Raw genomic sequence first — 20,212 nt, 5'->3', positions numbered from 1 at the left:
GGGAGGGACAGAGAGAGGGGGAGGGACAGAGAGAGGGGGAGGGACAGAGAGAGGGGGAGGGACAGAGAGAGGGGGAGGGACAGAGAGAGGGGGAGGGACAGAGAGAGGGGGAGGGACAGAGAGAGGGGGAGGGACAGAGAGAGGGGGAGGGACAGAGAGAGGGGGAGGGACAGAGAGAGGGGGAGGGACAGAGAGAGGGGGAGGGACAGAGAGAGGGGGAGGGACAGAGAGAGGGGGAGGGACAGAGAGAGGGGGAGGGACAGAGAGAGGGGGAGGGACAGAGAGAGGGGGAGGGACAGAGAGAGGGGGAGGGACAGAGAGAGGGGGAGGGACAGAGAGAGGGGGAGGGACAGAGAGAGGGGGAGGGACAGAGAGAGGGGGAGGGACAGAGAGAGGGGGAGGGACAGAGAGAGGGGGAGGGACAGAGAGAGGGGGAGGGACAGAGAGAGGGGGAGGGACAGAGAGAGGGGGAGGGACAGAGAGAGGGGGAGGGACAGAGAGAGGGGGAGGGACAGAGAGAGGGGGAGGGACAGAGAGAGGGGGAGGGACAGAGAGAGGGGGAGGGACAGAGAGAGGGGGAGGGACAGAGAGAGGGGGAGGGACAGAGAGAGGGGGAGGGACAGAGAGAGGGGGAGGGACAGAGAGAGGGGGAGGGACAGAGAGAGGGGGAGGGACAGAGAGAGGGGGAGGGACAGAGAGAGGGGGGGGGACAGAGAGAGGGGGAGGGACAGAGAGAGGGGGAGGGACAGAGAGAGGGGGAGGGACAGAGAGAGGGGGAGGGACAGAGAGAGGGGGAGGGACAGAGAGAGGGGGAGGGACAGAGAGAGGGGGAGGGACAGAGAGAGGGGGAGGGACAGAGAGAGGGGGAGGGACAGAGAGAGGGGGAGGGACAGAGAGAGGGGGAGGGACAGAGAGAGGGGGAGGGACAGAGAGAGGGGGAGGGACAGAGAGAGGGGGAGGGACAGAGAGAGGGGGAGGGACAGAGAGAGGGGGAGGGACAGAGAGAGGGGGAGGGACAGAGAGAGGGGGAGGGACAGAGAGAGAGGGAGGGACAGAGAGAGAGGGAGGGACAGAGAGAGGGAGGGACAGAGAGAGAGGGAGGGACAGAGAGAGAGGGAGGGACAGAGAGAGAGAAAGACACATGTGAGGGGGGGCTGGAGGGGAGGAGGTAGAGAATAGGATGGAGTAGAGGAGAAAAGGGGATAGGTCAGAGAGGAGTGGTTGAAGGAGTGGTTCGGTGAGAACAGGAGGAAGCAAAAGCAGGCATACGTGTGGGAGCAGGGAGGTGGGGTGGCAAGGGGGTGGGCAGGACATCAGTGATTACTGTTACCGACTCTTTGTTGAACAGTTATTGTTACCCGAGTGGGTGGGGAGGGAGAAGGGGATGTATCGTTTGTTTGTCCATGGGGACAATATATTGCAGGAGGACGGGTAGGAGGGGCCTCACATAAGCGATGAGTGCCAGTCTGGATGCATTGCACGATGACCGGTGCGCGAGCAGCGATCGGTGCGTCGCACGATGACCGGTGCGCGAGCAGCGATCGGTACGCCGCACGATGACCGGTGCGCGAGCAGCGATCTGTGCGTCGCACGATGACCGGTGCGCGAGCAGCGATCGGTACGCCGCACGATGACCGGTGCGCGAGCAGCGATCGGTACGCCGCACGATGACCGGTGCGCGAGCAGCGATCGGTACGCCGCACGATGACCGGTGCGCGAGCAGTGATCGGTGCGTTGCACGATGACCGGTGCGCGAGCATCGATCGGTACGCCGCACGATGACCGGTGCGCGAGCAGCGATCGGTACGCCGCACGATGACCGGTGCGCGAGCAGCGATCGGTGCGTCGCACGATGACTGGTGCGCGAGCAGCGATCGGTACGCCGCACGATGACCGGTGCGCGAGCAGCGATCGGTGCGTCGCACGATGACTGGCGCGCGAGCAGCGATCGGTACGCCGCACGATGACCGGTGCGCGAGCAGCGATCGGAACGCCGCACGATGACCGGTGCGCGAGCAGCGATCTGCTTCCAAAACGCACAAAAAAGGCCACTTACTTCGACACCAAATTTGTTACGATCGATACAGAATTAGGTCATCTTCAACATTCAACCATGTGCAAAAAGCTACAACAAAAGTGCCTTTAGGTGGAAACACCTAGTGACCCAAGGCTGTGACGTTTCACAGCAACACTGCACGAGCGTCCTACAACAGAGCCACCTACAGGGCAACACGTGCAGGCGCAGATTTCCAAATCTTTGCCAGAGAGATCGACTGACAGAGGAGCTTTCAATGCAATTAGTAATTGTCTAATATGCATTATTATACAATAACAGATAGCACCTTTTTAAATTTCCATTTGGCTGTTTAAGTCTTTTTTCCACCCATTGGTACAGAGCAGATGCTGAGTGTTTCACTAATCTCACTGTGAAGGAGTTACTGAGCCTTCAGCTCTATTGACTGATAATCTGCAGATAATTACTAGGAACGAGCACGATTGCAGGCCAATACCTGGAAGACGCACTTGTGTTCCCAGAAAGATTAGGCAAAGAACAGGCAGCAGCTTGCAGTGACATTGCTTCTTTAACATAGAGAAACACTCCAGGCACAATCAAGACAGAAATGGGTATCAAGTCAAAGGAGGAGATATTGGCAGCGATAACCAAAAGATTAGTGCAATAGATGCATTTTAAAGAGGGCTTGAAGGAAAGAGGGAGTTGGAGGGGTTTAGGGAGGGAATTCCAGAGTGTGGGGCAGACAGCCGGGTGAGTTAGTTGTAGGGGGAGCGCGATCCACAAGAAGCCAGAGAGAGAGAGGAGGTGGGTGGGATGTTGAGCCGGAAGAGGTGCGAGAGACAGGGAGGGGCAATATCATGAAGGAATTTCAGCACAGGGATGAGAATTTTAAATTGAAGCTTTTGTACACCAGGAGCCAATGTCAGTCAGCAAGAACAGAAGTACTGAGGGAGTGGGACTTGGTGCGGGATAGGATTACAGCAGGGAGGTTATGCTTGAACTGTACAAAACACTTCGGCCACAGCTACAGTTTTGTGTACAGTTCTGTACAAAGAAAAGGTTGAGCAGCTTGGGCTTGTTGGAGTTTAGAATGAGGTGTGATCTTATTGAAGCAGATAAGATTCTGAGGGGGCTCGACAGGGTAGATGCAGAGAGGATGTTTCCCCTCGTGGGGGAATCTAGAACTAGGGGGCATAGTTTCAGATTAAGGGATCGCCCATTTAAGTCAGAGATGAGGAGGAATTTCTTCTCTCAAAGGGTCGTAAATCTTTGGAGTTCTCTACCTCGGAGAGCTGCGGAGGCTGGGTCATTGAATATATTTAAGGTGGTGATAGACAGATTCTTGAACTAAAGGGGAGTCGAGAGTTATGGGGAACAGGCATGAAAGTGGAGTTAAGGCCAAGATCAGATCAGCCATGATCTTATTGAATGGCAGAGCAGGCACGAGGGGCCAAGTGGCCTACTCGTATTTCTTGTGTTCTGGTTAACACATTGAGGGAAAGATGTGATTGCACTAGAGAGGGTACAGAGGAGATTTAAGTGCATGTTGCCAGGACTGGAGAATTTTAGCTATGAGGAAAGATTGGATAGGCTGGGCTTGTTTTCTCTGGGACAGAGGAGGCTGAGGGGAGATTGATTGAGGTGTATAAAATTATGAGGGGCTGAGATTGAGTGGATAGGAAGGACCTATTTCTCTTAGCAGAGAGGTCAATAACCAGGGGGCAGAGATTTAAAGTAATTGGTAGGAGGATTCGAGGAGAGTTGAGGAGAAATGTTTTCACCCAGAGGGTGGTGGGGGTCTGGAACTCACTGCCTGAAAGGGTGGGGTTGAGGCAGAAACCCTCAGCACATTTAAAAAGTACTTGGATGTGCACTTGAAGTGCTGTAACCTACAGGGCTACGGACCTAGAGCTGGAAAGTGGAATTAGGATTGATAGCTCTGTTGGCCGGCACAGACACGATGGGCCGAATGGCTTCCTTCAGCGCTGTAATTTTCTATGATTCTAGATTTACGGAAGGTGGAGGCCGGCCACCGGCCAGGAGAGCAATGGAACAGCGGAGTGTGGAGGTGACGGAAGTGTGTGATGTTACGGAGGTGAAACAGGCGGTCTCTGTGATGGAAACGATACAGGACTGGAAGCTCAGTTCAGGACCAAATAGTTCGCTGAGGTTGCGAGCAGTTTGGTTCAGTCTGGGACAGCGGTCGAGGAGGAGGGATGGAATCCGTGGCAAGTTACGATCTTCCCAAAGCTTAGCTGGAGGAAATTTGCAGCTTATCCAAGACTGATGATACAAAGATGGGTGGGAAAACAAATTGTGAGGAGGACACAAAAAAACCTGCACAGGGATATAGACAGGATAAGTGAGTGGGCAAAAATTTGGCAGATGGAGTATAATGTGGGAAAATGTGAGGTTATCCACTTAGGCAGGATAAATAGAAAAGCAGATTATAATTTAAATGGAGAAAAATTGCAAAGTGCTTCAGTACAGAGGGACCTGGGGGCCCTTGTGCATGAAACACAAAAGGTTAGTATGCAGATACAGCAAGTAATCAGGAAGGCAAATAGAATGTTGGCCTTTATTGCAAGGGGTTAGAGTACAAAAGCGGAGAAGTCCTGCTACAACTGTACAGGGTACTGGTGAGGCCACACCTGGAGTACTGCGTACAGTTTTTGTCATGTATTCAACTATCATTGTAACCCATGTATAAACTGACCTAAGTTGTACACCGTGAGAACATTGACCACTAGGTGGTGAACTTGTGGGAGACACTCCTAACCTGGACTTTCAGGTATAAAAGGGAAATCTCTACCCACCTTCATCACTTCAGTGCTGGAATAAAGGTTACTGGTCACAGAGTGACCTTCTCTCAAGTATGGGCCATGTGTGCATTTTTACTGTATAGTAAGGACATATCATTGGGGACGAGAAACTGGGATTTAAACTACGCGAGCATGGCCACTAGCACCACAGATGAGAGGTACTATGTTGGTGATGATTGGGACGATTTTATTGAGACTACAGCAAAGTTTCGTCACTAAGGAATGGCTGGGACAGGATTCGGCCGACAAACGCAGGGCTCATCTCCTGACGGTTTGTGGATCCAGAACGTACTCCCTGATGAAGGACATTCTAGCGCCAGAGAAGCCGGCGGACAAGACTTTTTAAAGAGCTCAGTAAGTTGATCGGGGAACACTTTAAACCGGCGAGCAGCATGCACATGGCGAGACACCGGTTTTACACGCACCGGCGGCAAGAAGGGCAAAGTGTTCCAGACTTCGTGGCAGACCTCCGTCGACTGGTGAGCCTATGTAAGTTCCAAGATGAATGCAGAGCGGAGATGCTGAGAGACTTTTTTTTATTGAGGGCATCGGGCACGCTGGGGTTTTCAGCAAACTGATTGAGACCAAAGACTTGACTCTGGAAACGGCAGCTTTGATGGCCCAGACATTTATCTCAGAGGAGGAAGAGACCAGAATTGACAAAAATCTTGGTTTAAATGCAGCAAATAGACAGGGAGTCAACATTGTTAACGCGGGACACAGTTCTCCAGGCAGGCAGGGGCAATCGGACATGCCCGAGCATGTAGTCGAACCCAAAGGGGGAATTCAACAGAGACAATGGTTAGCTGAACGGCGATTCATGCCATCGCAAGGGACAATGCGGCCAGTAATGGGGCCATCAACACCTGTTAATGGTGCGCTTAAGGACAGTTACAGAGACAGTCAGAGACGATCAACTGGTAATGGACCTTTTGTTTCCAACAACGGCTCATGTTGGAGGTGTGGAGGCAAACACCCAGCCAGAACTTGCAGGTATCAGCAATATACCTGCAGAAACTGCAACGTCAGCGGTCACTTGGCACGTATATGCAGGAAGCCTGCAGCCAGGTTGATATACGAGGAGGACGGGCCCGATGTAAACCCTACGAGGCCAAATGAACACTGGGGGAAATCGCTGGAAGCTGAAGTTCAGCGAGTTCATGTGGAGCACATATACAGTTCATACACCAGGACGCTACCGATAATGATGAAAGTGCTCCTCAATAGCATCCCAGTATCAATGGAGCTAGACACGGGGGCCAGCCAGTCCCTGATAAGTATCAAACAGTTCAACAAGTTGTGGGCGTCCAAGGCCAGGAGGCCAAAATTATTGCCGATTGACGCACAGCGACGGACATATACAAAGGAGATCATTCCGGTGCTAGGCAGCGCCACGGTAGTCATGACCCACAAAGATTCGGAGAACAGGTTGCCACTCTGGATTGTCCCGGGGGACGGTCCCGCATTACTGGGGAGGAGTTGGCTTGCTGTCATGAACTGGAAATGGGGCGATGTCAATGCAATTTCTTCTGTGAAGCGAATATCATGCTCACAGGTCCTGGACAAATTTGACTCATTATTTCAACCCGGCATTTGCACTTTCATGGGGACCAAGGTAGTGATTCACATAAACCCGGACGCCAGGCCAGTACACCACAAGGTCCGAGCGGTGCCATACGTGATCCGGGAAAAGATAGAAGGTGAATTGGACCGCCTGCTGAGGGAAGGCATCATCTCGCCAGTCGAATTCAGTGACTGGGCGAGCCCGATTGTGCCGGTGCTCAAGGTGGATGGGTCGGTCAGGATATGTGGCGATTACAAGGCCACCATCAATCGGGTGTCACTCCAAGACCAGTACCCGCTACCGAGAGTGGAGGACCTCTTTGCGACGCTATCCGGTGGCAAACTTTTTTCAAAATTGGACCTGACCTCAGCTTACATGACCCAGGAGCTGGCGAGTGAGTCGAAGAAGCTGACCACCATCACGATACACAAGGGGTTGTTTGAGTACAACAGATGTCCGTTCGGGTTTCGCTCGGCCGCCGCGATCTTTCAACGAAATATGGAAAGCCTCCTCAAGTGGATTCCAGGGACGGTGGTTTTTCAGGACGACATCCTCATCACGGGTTACGATACTGAAGAACACCTCCACAACTTGGAGGAGGTGCTACGCAGACTGGACTGGGTAGGGCTGCGACTGAAAAAGGCGAAGTGAGTCTTCCTAGCTCCAGAGGTAGAATTCCTGGGGATGAGGGTAGCAGCAGACAGGATCAGACCTACTGCGTCCAAAACGGAAGCAATCCAGAGAGCACCCAGACCCCGTAACACGATGGAGCTGCGTTCGTTCCTGGGGCTCCTGAACTGTTTTGGTAACTTTCTTCCCAAATTGAGCACGCTGTTAGAGCCGCTACACGCAAAGGTCGCGAATGGGTCGAGGGGAACAGCTAGGAAAGGGCTTTTGATAAAGCACGCAATTTGTTATGCTCCAACAATCTGTTAACGCTATATGACCCATGTAAGAAACTTGTTTTAGCGTGCGATGCATCGTCCTATGGGGTCGGGTGTGTGTTGCAGCATGTTAATGCCAAGGGTCAGTTACAGCCGGTAGCTTATCTGTCCCAGGCAGAAAGGGGCTACGGGATGGTAGAAAAGGAAGCGCTAGCATGTGTATATGCTGTAAAAAAAATGCACCCGTACCTGTTTGGCAGGAAATTTGAGCTGGAGACAGTTCACAAACCCCGAACGTCCCTTTTGGCCGTCAACAAGGCCATAAATGCAAATGCGTCGGCCTGCATACAGAGGTGGGCACTCACATTAGCCGCCTATGACGATACAATTCGGCACAGACCGGGCACTGAAAACTGCGCCGATGCACTCAGCAGGCTCCCACTAGCCACCACCGAGGGGGCAACCGAGCATGCTGCCAAGATGGTCATGGCTGTTGAAGCTTTCGAAAGCGAAGGATCACCCGTGACAGCCCGTCAGATTAAAGTCTGGACAAATAGAGACCCGCTACTGTCTTTAGTCAAGAAATGTGTCCTGAATGGGGACTGGGCAGCCACGTATGGGGCATGCCCTGAGGAATTCAAACCATTTCACAGGCGCAAGAATGAACTCTCGATTCAAACCAATTGCCTACTGTGGGGAAACAGAGTCGTCATGCCCCAGATGGGCAGAGAGATGTTCATCAGAGAACTCTACAATGAGCACCCAGGCATTGTCAGGATGAAGGCAATTGCCAGGTCACACGTTTGGTGGCCAGGGATAGATGCAGACCTGGAACTTTGTGTTCGCAGGTGCAACACATGTGCCCAGCTGAGCAATGCGCCCAGGGAAGCCTCCCCTTAGCCCCTGGTCCTGGCCCGCCAAGCCATGGTCACGCATCCATGTGGACTTTGCAGGTCCTTTCATGGGAAAAATGTTTTTGGTTGTAGTAGACGCCTGCTCCAAATGGATCAAGTGTGACATTCTCAATCCTCTGCCACGGTAGAAAGTCTACGGGCAATGTTCACCGCCCATGGTCTACCGGACATCTTGGTCAGCGACAATGGCCCGTGCTTTACAAGCATTGAATTTCAGGACTTCATGGCAGGAAATGGTATCAACCATGTCAGACGGCACCGTTCAAGCCGGCCTCAAACGGCCAGGCGGAACGAGCAGTGCAGATAATCAAACAGGGGAAGCTCAGATCCAAAGGGGTTCCCTACAAAGCCGCTTATCACGCCTCCTGTTGGCCAATAGATAGGAGGTGGGTGGGGTGGCTTGACCCATCCACCTCCACGGAGGTGTGTGGGGGGCCTGACCCATCCACCTCCATGGCACGAACCTGGTATTGCAGTACTTCCAGGAACGGTGCAGTGGCTCTAGGCCTTTTGGCTAAGAGCATTGGCGCAGAGTGATCCTTGATGTGTGCAAGGTGACCTCTGGCGTTTGTGATTTGACAAAGAATTGGAACGATTGGCTACGAATTAAAAAAAAAAATAGATCCCGACCACACTTGCTCAGAGAGGTCCCACCAGCAGAGCTGCTAATGAAAAGGACGCTCAAAACCAGGTTATCCCTTATACACCCCACCATGAAAGAAATTGTAGAGAGCAGGCGCCAGTCACAATGTGACTACCATGACGGGAATGCGTAGGCGCGATGTATTGATGTCAATGACCCTGTCTTTGTCCTCAACTACGCTGCAGGGCCTAAATGGCTCGCAGGCACTGTGATTGCCAAAGAGGGGAATAGGATTCTGGTAGTTAAACTTACCAATGGACAAATCTGCCGCAAACACGTGGATCAAACAAAAAGGAGTTTCAGCAACCCCATAGACGAAGCAGAGGAAGAACACGATGTAGAGTTTACTCTTCCAAGCGGAGGAGAGCCCAGTCACTGTGGGCAATCCGGACAGGCCTGAGGCACCGCAACCAGCAGACACTCAGGCCAGCGGCCAACAACCGGAGCCCCAACTCAAGCGCTCTACAAGGGAACGTAAACCACCAGAGAGACTTCACCTGTGATCCCAATAAGACTTTTGGGGGGGGGAAAAGGTGGGGAGGTGGTGATGTCATGTATTCCACTGTCATTGTAATCCATGTATAAACTGACCTAAGTTGTACACCTTGAGAACATTGACCACTAGGTGGTGAACTTGCAGGAGACACTCCTAACCTGGACTTTCAGGTATAAAAGGGGAAGCTCCACCCACCTTCATCACTTCAGTGCTGGAATAAAGGTTACTGGTCACAGAGTGACCTTCTCTCAAGTATCGGCCTCATGTGCATTTGTACTGTATAGTAAGGACATATCAGTTTTGGTCTCCATATTTAAGGAAGGATATACTTGCATTGAAGGCTGTTCAGAGAAGGTTCACCAAGTTGATTCCAGAGATGAGGGGGGTTGACTTATGAAGATAGGTTGAGTAGATTGGGTCTATACTCATTGGAATGAGAATTGATCTTATCCGAAACATAAAAGATAATGAGGGGGCTGGATTAGTTGATGCAGAGAGTATATTTCCAATCATAGGGGAAACTAAAACTGGGGGACATAGTCTCAGAATAAGGGGCCGCCCATTTAAAACCGAGATGAGGAGGAATTTCTTCTCTGAGGATTGTAAATCTGTGGAATTCTCTGCCCCAGAGAGCTGTGGAGGCTGGGTAATTGAATATATTTAAGGCGGAGATAGACAGATTTTTGAGCGATAAAGGAATAAAGGGTTATGGGGAGCGGGCAGGGAAGTGGAGCCGAGTCCATGATCAAGTCAGCCACGATCTTATTAAATGGCAGAGCAGGCTCGAGGGGCCAGGTGACCTACTCCTGCTCCTATTTCTTATGTTCTTGTGGAAGTCGGACAAGCAGTTTGTCAACATAGACAGTGGGGCAGGCTGGACAGGTTGCGGAGAGGTCGAGCACACATGTGGAAGCTGACCCCCAGGTCTTCAGATGCTGTCGCCAAGGGGCAGCCTGTAGATAAGAAAGGGGAGGGAGATGGTCTTGGAGCAGTGGGTGATTTTGCCAGAGAAGACCAAGAAACAATGGCGCTTAATGTGGTCGAGCCAGACCTGGTGATGGACGGCTGTACCAGTTGTGCCAGGTACGTTCAATTGTGTGTGATTTAAGAGATGTGGCTCTGTGCCAGAGGGGAACGACCAGGCTGCGAGGGAGTGTAGGTTTTACTGGGGACAAGGGTGTCAAGGCGAGGGAGTAGTTGAGAAAATCGGCAGCTGCAGAATGGAGGGCCAGAGGCAATAAGAAACCTGGGGAAAGATTTCCTTTGCGCATTTTATTTTATTTGTTCATGGGTTGTGGGCATCACTGGCAAGGCCAGCGTTTATTGTCCATTGAGAAGGTGGACCACCTTCTTGAACCGCTACAGTCTGTGTGGTGAAGGTATTCCCCAACAGAGGGAATTCCAGGATTTGACCCAGCGACGATGAAGGAACGGTGATATATTTCCAAGTCAGGATGGCGTGTCATTTGGAGGGGAACTTGGAGGTGGTGGTGTTCCCATGCGCCTGCTGCCCTTTGTCCTTCTAGGTGGTAGAGGTCACACATTATGCGTAGTGAGATGGTAAAGCCGCTCTCTACACATGGGTTTATGTTTTGTTACACATGATGCAGAGGAAACTCTTATTATTCATTGGATGTGGGCTTCACCGGCAAGGACAGCATTTATTGCTCATCCCCAATCGTCCTCGTGAAGCTGGTGCTGAGCCACCATTTTCAGAGGGCATAAGAAATAGGAGCAGGAGTAGGCCATACGGCCCCTCGAGCCTGCTCCGCCATTCAATAAGATTATGGCTGATTTGATCATGAACTCAGCTCCACTTCCCTGCCCGCTCCCCATAACCCCTTATCGTTTAAGAAACTGTCTATTTCTGTCTTAAATTTATTCAATGTCCCAGCTTCGACAAATATCTGAGGCAGCGAATTCCACAGATTTACAACCCACAGAGAAGAAATTTCTCCTCATCTCAGTTTTAAATGGGCGGCCCCTTATTCTAAGATCATGCCCCCTAGTTCTAGTCGCCCCCATCAGTGGAAACATCCTCTCTGCTTCCACCTTGTCAAGCCTCCTCATAATCTTCTGAATTCCAATGAGTAGAGGCCCAACCTACTCAACCTTTCCTCAGAAGTCAACCCCTCATCCCCAGAATCAACCTAGTGAACCTTCTCTGAACTGCCTCCAAAGCAAGTATATCCTTTCGTAAATATGGAAACCAAAACTACATGCAGTATTCCAGGTGTGGCCTCACCAATACCTTATATAGCTGTAGCAAGACTTCCCTGCTTTTACACTCCATCCCCTTTGCAATAAAGGCCAAGATACCATTGGCCTTCCCGATCACTTGCTGTACCTGTATACTCTCCTTTTGCGTTTCATGCACAAGTACCTCCAGGTCCCGCTGTACTGCGGCACTTTGCAATCTCTCTCCATATAAACAACAGCTTGCTCTTTGATTTTTTTCTACCAAAATGCATGACCTCACACTTTCCAACATTATACTCCATCTGCCAAATTTTTGCCTACTCACTTAGCCGATCTATGTCCTTTTGCAGGTTTTGTGTGTTCTCCTCAGTTAAGAGTCAACCACATTGCCGTGGGTCTAGAGTCACATATGGGCCAGACCAGGTAAGGGTGGCAGATTCCTTCCCGAAAGGACATTATAAGAACATAAGAATTAGGAACAGGAGTAGGCCATCTAGCCCCTCGAGCCTGCTCCGCCATTCAACAAGATCATGGCTGATCTGGCCGTGGACTCAGCTCCACTTACCCGCCCGCTCCCCATAACCCTTAATTCCCTTATTGGTTAAAAATCTATCTATCTGTGATTTGAATACATTTAATGAGCTAGCCTCAACTGCTTCCCTGGGCAGAGAATTCCACAGATTCACAACCCTCTGGGAGAAGAAATTCCTTCTCAACTCGGTTTTAAATTGGCTCCCCTGTATTTTGAGGTTTGTGCCCCCTAGTTCTAGTCTCCCTGACCAGTGGAAACAACCTCTCTGCCTCTATCTTGTCTATCCCTTTCATTATTTCAAATGTTTCTATAAGATCACCCCTCATCCTTCTGAACTCCAACGAGTAAAGACCCAGTTTACTCAATCTATCATCATAAGGTAACCCCCTCATCTCCGGAATCAGCCTAGTGAATCGTCTCTGTACCCCCTCCAAAGCTAGTATATCCTTCCTCAAGTAAGGTGACCAAAACTGCACGCAGTACTCCAGGTGCGGCCTCACCAATACCCTATACAGTTGCAGCAGGACCTCCCTGCTTTTGTACTCCATCCCTCTTGCAATGGAGGCCAACATTCCATTCGCCTTCCTGATTACCTGCTGCACCTACAAACTAACTTTTTGGGATTCATGCACAAGGACCCCCAGGTCCCTCTGCACCGCAGCATTTTGTAATTTCTCCCCATTCAAATAATATTCCCTTTTACTGTTTCCCCCCCCCCCCCCACCACCCCAAGGTGGATGACCTCACATTTTCCGACATTGTATTCCATCTGCCAAACCTTAGCCCATTCGCTTAACCTATCTAAATCTCTTTGCAGCCTGTGTCCTCTACAAAACCCGCTTTCCCACTAATCTTTGTGTCATCTGCAAATTTTGTTACACTACACTCTGTCCCCTCTTCCAGGTCATCTATGTATATTGTAAACAGTTGTGGTCCCAGCACCGATCCCTGTGGTATACCACTAACCACCGATTTCCAACCTGAAAAGGACCCATTTATCCCGACTCTCTGCTTTCTGTTAGCCAGCCAATTCTCTATCCATGCTAATACATTTCCTCTGACTCCGCGTACCTTTATCTTCTGCAGTAACCTTTTGTGTGGCAACTTATCGAATGCCTTTTGGAAATCTAAATACACCTCTATCCACCATGCTCGTTATATCCTTAGTGAACCAGATCGGTTTTTATGACAATCTAGTAGTTTCACGATCACCATTACTGATACTAGCTTTTTATTCCAGATTTATTTAATAAACTGAATTTAAATTCCCCAGCTGCCGTGGTTGGATTTGAACTAGTGTCTCCGGATCAACAGGCTGGGCTGCTGGATTACTGGTCCAGTAACATAACCACTGTAGCCTCCTCATTTGCATCCCAGTATTGTGAGACTGGGTGCACTTAACACTAAACAAAGGGTGTTTCTCACAAATTAAGGCAAATCTCCAATATGAGCGTCCTCGTTATTATACTATAACTTTAGCTGGCAGCAAACAGGTCTCCTGTCAGAAAGACTAAGAAAGGAAGGAGGTGGTCTGTATCAGCACAGCCAGTTGCTCAATTTGGGCCCTATCTGGCAACGAATCGATTGGCGAACGGGTCGGGAACGTGCTTGGGCATCTCGCAGAAACTGCCCCAATCACTGCCTCAATGCAGAACTCAGCAGCCGCATGCAGCGAATGTGGGAATTCAAAGGGTTAATTTCAGGCCGTCACGCTCCCCACACCCGCGTCACTATCCCGGCCCATCAGGCTTGCTCTCAAATGGCTCCGAGTGCCATCGCTCTGGCACTTCTCTCTGCATTAGCAGTGGCAACTTCAGCTTTACGATACTAGGAAATGATTGATCCATCCGTTACCTCTTCAGCAACTTGTTCCTTTAGGTAAGAGAAAGGCACTCCCAGCAAGTGCAGCTGTCTTTGTCCGCCCCAACGCAGAGTATCCAACAACTGCAAATATAAAACATTGCCTTGTGAGTGCAGCATTAAGAAATACTTGCATTTATATAGCACCTTTCACGACCACCAGACATCTCAAAGCACTTCACAGCTAATTAAACTAGCACGTCACTACACATAGTATTTATCAGAAAAAGTAAAAACGGAAAAACATTCGCAATGTCATTTGTTTTTCCACAAAGAGGTGCTGATGGGCGTTTCAAAGCAATCACCTTGAGGCCTGGCTGCACATCCTCATCTTGCAGGACCATGTAAACTCGCGTTCCATCGGCTGACGTCACCTTGACGTAATCTTCCAAAACCGGAGGTCGTTTCAGAACTCGCTTCTCCACCTTCTGAGAGGGCGTCTCCACTATGGGGGCCATGTCACTTATGTCAAGGGTGCCCTCTTTAGCTGCCTCTGGACTTCTGAAAAATAAGGGATTGGCACGGGTTATAATGCAGCAGTTGCATTTATATAGCGTCTCGTCGTGTTAAAACATTTCAAAGCTCTTCACGCAATGAATTCATTTCTGAAGTTTCGTAATTGTTGTTAATATGAGCAAAGTGTGGCAGCCATTTTGTGTTAGCAAAGTCTCGTAAACAGCAATGAGCAGGATGACCAGTTAAGCTGGGTTTTTGATAGTATTGAATGATGAAGAGGTGTTTGCTACAACATCAGAACTCCCTACTCTTCTTTGAACGTGATTTTGAACACGTTTATCCGAACCACTGAAGCATCCAAATGGGATCTCAGTTTAATATCTTATTCAAAGGACAGCACCTCCACCAATGTAGCACTCTCTCAGTACTGTACTGGGGGGTCAGCCTAGATTATGCACTTACCCGAAGGGATCCCCGAGTGTTACACAAGTCAGTGCACTACGCTGCTCTTCATTGAATGAAACAAGAGTATTCACAGGGGAGCAGAGAAAAGGTCCTCAATACAGCCCTTTAAGAAACACTAAACACATGGAGTTGGCCTATTGCTAGGTGCCTACCATGAACAGCATCATCGTTACCTCCCGCAAGAGAGACCAATTTCCAATTCTGTCGCAATGGGGGAGTAACTTCCATCTGCCTCTTTGGGCCCAGCTGAATTTTCTGGATGGGGGTTTAATTGCCACTTAGTGAAGGTGTCAGGGTTACTTACGGAGCCCCGTCGCAGTTGGAGAGGCAGAAGAATTGGTGTGCCAAGTGATCAACTGCTCGAGGCAAACTAACCAATTAAATAAAGCCCCCCCCCCCCCATGCCACTCCCCCTGCCCATAGTAACACTGGACACCAGGGCTGGAAATGACAGGTTGATGTTGTGGATATCTGAACGGAATATATGGAATTAAGGACAGTAAAGTAAACGGGATATATGAAAATGTATAAGCCATGGAAGAATAGCTGGGAGAATGTCAGATTGCAAATAGTGCAACATCAGCATAGCTAACAGTCTGTCTCAAGGTTTCAAGTCACTAATCCTGCCAATAATATATAATTGTAACATGAACTACATCTGCAGAATTGCAAGGTCTCAGTAAATAGTCACACCATTAGATTGAAACATTTAGAGGCAATACTTGAGCTTTCAAGAAGAACATCTCATATAGATTGACTAATGAGTGGCTGAGTTAGACTGTCAATCCATTTGTATTTTGTTATCTGATTTCAAAACTGTATAACTGTTAACGCTTTACGATGTAACTTCACCTATCCGTAGGGAGTGTGTACGCTCTATCCAGAGAGTATATCTTCTGTCTGATAGGTCATACTGGCCGGTAATAAAGACTGCTTTATTCAAAGCACAAGAGGTATTCGACTCAGTAATTTTACTGAACCAGATTGAAGTAAAAGAATCCAGGAATTAACATTTGGTGTCAGAAGTGGGATCTCAACGGACGACTGCCGAAAACTTGCGAATTAAGAGCCAGACTAGCCTTGGACGAGACGAGGGGAAAATAGCCACTGGAGTGAGTATGATTTCAATACTGCTCCAGTTTCCCCCGGTTTCAAAAGTCTGAGGAAAGTTTAGCCACTCGCTGGTTCTCAGGTAGTGTCTGAACGAGATCCAGGACAATCTGGTGAATACCTTTCAAACTTAGAATAGGGATAGAGATAGGGAAATTGCGCGATGACGCAAACCAAGCGGCGACTTGGAAAGATAGTTAGAGCTGGATAGGGATAGATGATCAATCATGGATCCAAAAAAAAAATTAATAGGAAAGAAAAGAGACTCTTGTGAATGTCTGTTTAAATGAGAAATGCTTCTGTGACTTTTACTGTAAAAAAAAAGCCGGGGAGTTGTGGTTTGTTTTATCTTAAACAGAATGAAAGTTTGTTTTAACCCTTCGTAGTGTTGTCCTGTATGTGGGAAGTTTAAGAGTGTGAACCTTATTGAATTACGTATATTCGGATGATAAGTTACGGAGCCAGGAAATGCCCAAAGGATAGATTTGTTAAAAAAGAAAAAATTACATGGTCCCGGTGGTTAAAAAAAAAGAGAAAAACTTGTTGAAAGCAAACATTCAGAGAAGGCACAGCAAAACAACTGAGATGGATTCAAAAGGATTTAAAAAAAAAAATTATATTAAAGAACACGACCTTGAGGCTGGAACAATTGAGATAACGAAAAGCAGTCCACAGCCTACGTGCCAGACTTCTCTCTAGTTATAAAAAAAAAGTAACGTACTAAATAGGTGCTGAAAGAAAAAAATGTTCTGAGATTTTAAATTATGAAAAATATAAAATCACTCCTGTCCAATTGGCAGAAAAACTCCATTAAATTAGGGCTTTCATTGACTAATTGAATTTAAACTGCGCAGTAACGCGAAAGGATAGGGAAATTTGGAGACTGAAAGAAATTAATTGAGGCTCATAAGAAATCAAAATTAGAAAATTAGGCTCACAGGGAATAAAATGGGGATTTAAATAGAAGATAGGTGTTCAACTCAGGTACGACGTCGACCTTGTATATCACTTGGCCCGTCTAGGCTCTGATTGAATTTTTAAAAAAAACCCCGCAGCAACTCGGAAGGTAGGGCCGACGCGAACGCGCGGCCGAGAGGAGAAGGGCCGAAGCGAACGCGCAGTGACGTAAACGCGCAGTGAAGCGAACGCGCAGTGACGTCAACGCGCAGTGACGTAGACGCGCGGTGACGTAAACGCGCAGTGACGCCGACGTGTAGTGACGCAGAGGCGCAGCAACGCGAATCGCGAAAGTCAGTGCTAATGGCAGTAAGTCTGTAAGTCTTAAAGTGTTTAGAGTTTTAAGTAAAGTTTTAAGTATTGAAATCGCGCGGCGACGCGAACCACGCGGCGACGCGGGTAAGTGTTAGAAGTCCTTGTTTATCTTTTAAAGTTTAAAGTATCTTAACTCGCGCGGCGACGCGAGCCACGGGTTGACGCGGATTGCGCGGCGACGTGAACTGCGAGGCAACGCGGATTGCGCGGCGACGTGAACTGCGAGGCGACGTGGTAGTTTAGTATTGAAATCGCGCGGTGACGCGAACCGCGCGGCGACACGGGTAAGTGTTAGCATTAGTAAAGTTTGGTTATTTGGAGTTAGTTAAAGTCCGTGTTAGTTCTGTAAAGTCTGTGTCTATTTTTAAGTTTGTTTAAATTGCATGACGACACGAACGCATAGCGACACAGTAATACGAGGGGCAGTGTGAAAATGGGTAATCAGTTAGATAAAACCACGGATGCGGATAATCCGCTACAAAAGCTATGTGAGGAATTCCCTGAAAGAGCTGAAGACTTTAGAAAATTATCAGGAGCCCTGAACAAATTATTAGGGGATGACCAGTGGCCTCTAAGTGACACTAGAAGCGTAGAGGTAAAAAAAAAAAGCACAGGGATTAATTTGGAGAAGGGGACGAGAAAAAGGGGATAAAAAAATTTAATTGCAACCTGGCGACATTATTGTCAGAAATTAAAAGATGCATCACTTCTATCGAGTTGGCAAACAAATGCTATTAAATTAGGACTTGCATTGACAGAGGGAACACGTTAAAACTGTAGACGTCTTTAAAAAAAAAGAATGAATGTGCGCATGAGAAACTTGCTAAGAGATCCTCTGGGACCTCTGAGAAAGGTATTGATCAACTACAAGTTAAAATGGCTGGCTTTGTGTTAACCGAGGCTGATGATGAAATTGATGAGTGGCCATTGACTCAGCGCCCAACGGCGCCTCCCGCACCCCCTGGCCTCTTGCTCCAGTCCTCTTCCCAACACCCTCCACCTAACACTCCGGTAAAAAGAGTTAGGAACAACCACATATCACCAAAGCAACAAACCCAAACTGACTCCTCATCCTCTGATAGCGATTCGGATCCCCAGTTCACAGGCAATATAGCCGAAAGGACCAGATCTCACACTCGAAAGGGCAGAACTATATCTCAACATCACAAACAGTCCCGTAAATCTTCTAGTCAACCTACCAGTCCAAGTTGTGAAAGACATAGCAAACACCCCCGCCGATCGAGACGCAGAACTGTCAAGCAGTCAGACAGCTCTGAAACATCCTCCGGCCTAGAAATGATTTCCAAGATCCCAAAGTCCCGACACCAATTCCCTGTCAGACCAATGCCAAACCCTGATGCACAACAAGCTGCAGACCACCTCTCTATAGATGTCTGTGATCTTCAAACAACTATTTGATTGCTCACGCTATCCGGACAGATGGAAAGGGCAGTTAGATATTATTGGCAGAAAAAGAAAGGGGAGGGAGGAGGTGCGCCCCCAACCCGGGTCAAGACTAAATACGTGACTAGAAAGGAAGAGCCATCTCGGGAGGAAGGATCAATAGAACCGTAGTGTGGCATACAGGATTGGATGGATAAGCAAGGATACGGTTATACTAAACAACCAAACGGCCTGAGCCCTGCTAATAAACCTCCCTATTGTCCCCGGCATGGTATGGGAAGAGGCCGGGACTGGGTAAGAGGAATTGACTGTTTTAATTGTGGGCAGGAAGGACATTGGAATAAAAATTGCCCCTACCGTCAGCATGGAAAAGGAAGAGGAGGAAGAGGAGGGGGGCAAGGGGGGAGAGGAGGATCTTACACTAACTTCTCCCAGAACAACCCCTTTGGTCAATTGTCCCCTGATTGACTACGCAGCTTGATTGTGCAGGGATCCTCCCCGGACGACGAACCCATTCTGAATGAGTGGCAACCCTTTTTGATAGATACGGGAGCCTTCATGTCTTCTGTACAATCAAAGCTTAAACTCCCTGCTTCTACTGAAACACAGGAACTTTCAGGATTCCTGGGACAAATCTCGACATTCCCAGTGTCAGAACCGGTTAAAATGGGTTACCAGGAAGAATCGGTGGAACATCGAGTTGTTATCACAACCAATCTGGACTGTAACTTGATGGCTAGAGACCTTCTTTGCAAATTCCAGTTGCATTTGGAGTGTGGAGATAATGGGATTATTGTAAAACAGGAAACCCTTAAGCGGCAGTATTATACCACTAGAACCCCTCAGTGGTGGTCTCTGGACCTGCCGCAGGCACCCTGTCACGTGACCCTAGCATACGATCCCAGTGGAAAGAATCAGGACCTGCAGAACTTTTATCAGGATCACGAAGGGGAAGTGAAGGGAATTCTATTAAGGGCTAGAGTGACTGGACTGGAAAGAGAGGCAGATTTTGTGGAAGTGGATAAGAATCTGTGGAAACAGCCCCTAACAATGGCACCGCATATTGCTCGTGAAGTATTAGCCCCTCACCATGCTAAAGATTTGGGAGTTATGGTACGCAAGGCCATAGATGAGGCTGACCCTACCAGCCGGGATGTGCAAATCGTAAAACATGGCCGAACAGTCCAATTTCATGGGGACCCCGAGAAGGTCTTAACGACTCTACAGCATCATACTGGCTCGGACATACCTGACTATGTGGATCCTCATGTGTGGGCAGAGGAGCCCTCCGAAGTGGGTTATACTCCCATTAATTGAGATCCCAGTGCAGGGCAATGTGGACTGGCCCTCTATCCGACAGAACCCACTGAAATCACAGGCAATCCTAAACTAACCTTTCGGCACTGTACTGCAATTAATCCGGCCTGTTTCCTTACTGAGCCACCCCAAGATGAAGAAGAACCCAGTCATGATTGTTTATGTATGTTGACGGAAGTACTTCTATTAATCCAGAAGATACACGAATCTCAGGATACGCCATAGTAAACCAGGAGAATCAGGTCTTGGAATCTGCCGCT

The 20,212-nt window shown here is 48.9% G+C and overlaps 1 protein-coding gene across 3 annotated transcripts in view; it reads right to left on the bottom strand.

Moving 5' to 3' along the window:
- The window catches only part of chtf18 (CTF18, chromosome transmission fidelity factor 18 homolog (S. cerevisiae)), a 140,067-nt gene that overhangs the window by 102,162 nt on the left and 17,693 nt on the right, over nt 1-20,212 (bottom strand). For all 3 annotated transcript variants that reach the window (XM_070901253.1, XM_070901254.1, XM_070901255.1), the window contains exons 4-5: nt 14,234-14,429; nt 13,923-14,012 (exon numbers count right to left, since the gene is read on the bottom strand). In XM_070901253.1, coding sequence (XP_070757354.1) covers nt 13,923-14,012; nt 14,234-14,429 — 286 coding nt within the window. The remainder of the gene's footprint in view (nt 1-13,922; nt 14,013-14,233; nt 14,430-20,212) is intronic.

Source organism: Pristiophorus japonicus, chromosome 15 (genome assembly GCF_044704955.1).
Source record: "Pristiophorus japonicus isolate sPriJap1 chromosome 15, sPriJap1.hap1, whole genome shotgun sequence".
Lineage (NCBI taxonomy): Eukaryota > Metazoa > Chordata > Chondrichthyes > Pristiophoridae > Pristiophorus > Pristiophorus japonicus.
This window is presented reverse-complemented; position numbering and strand designations above follow the sequence as displayed.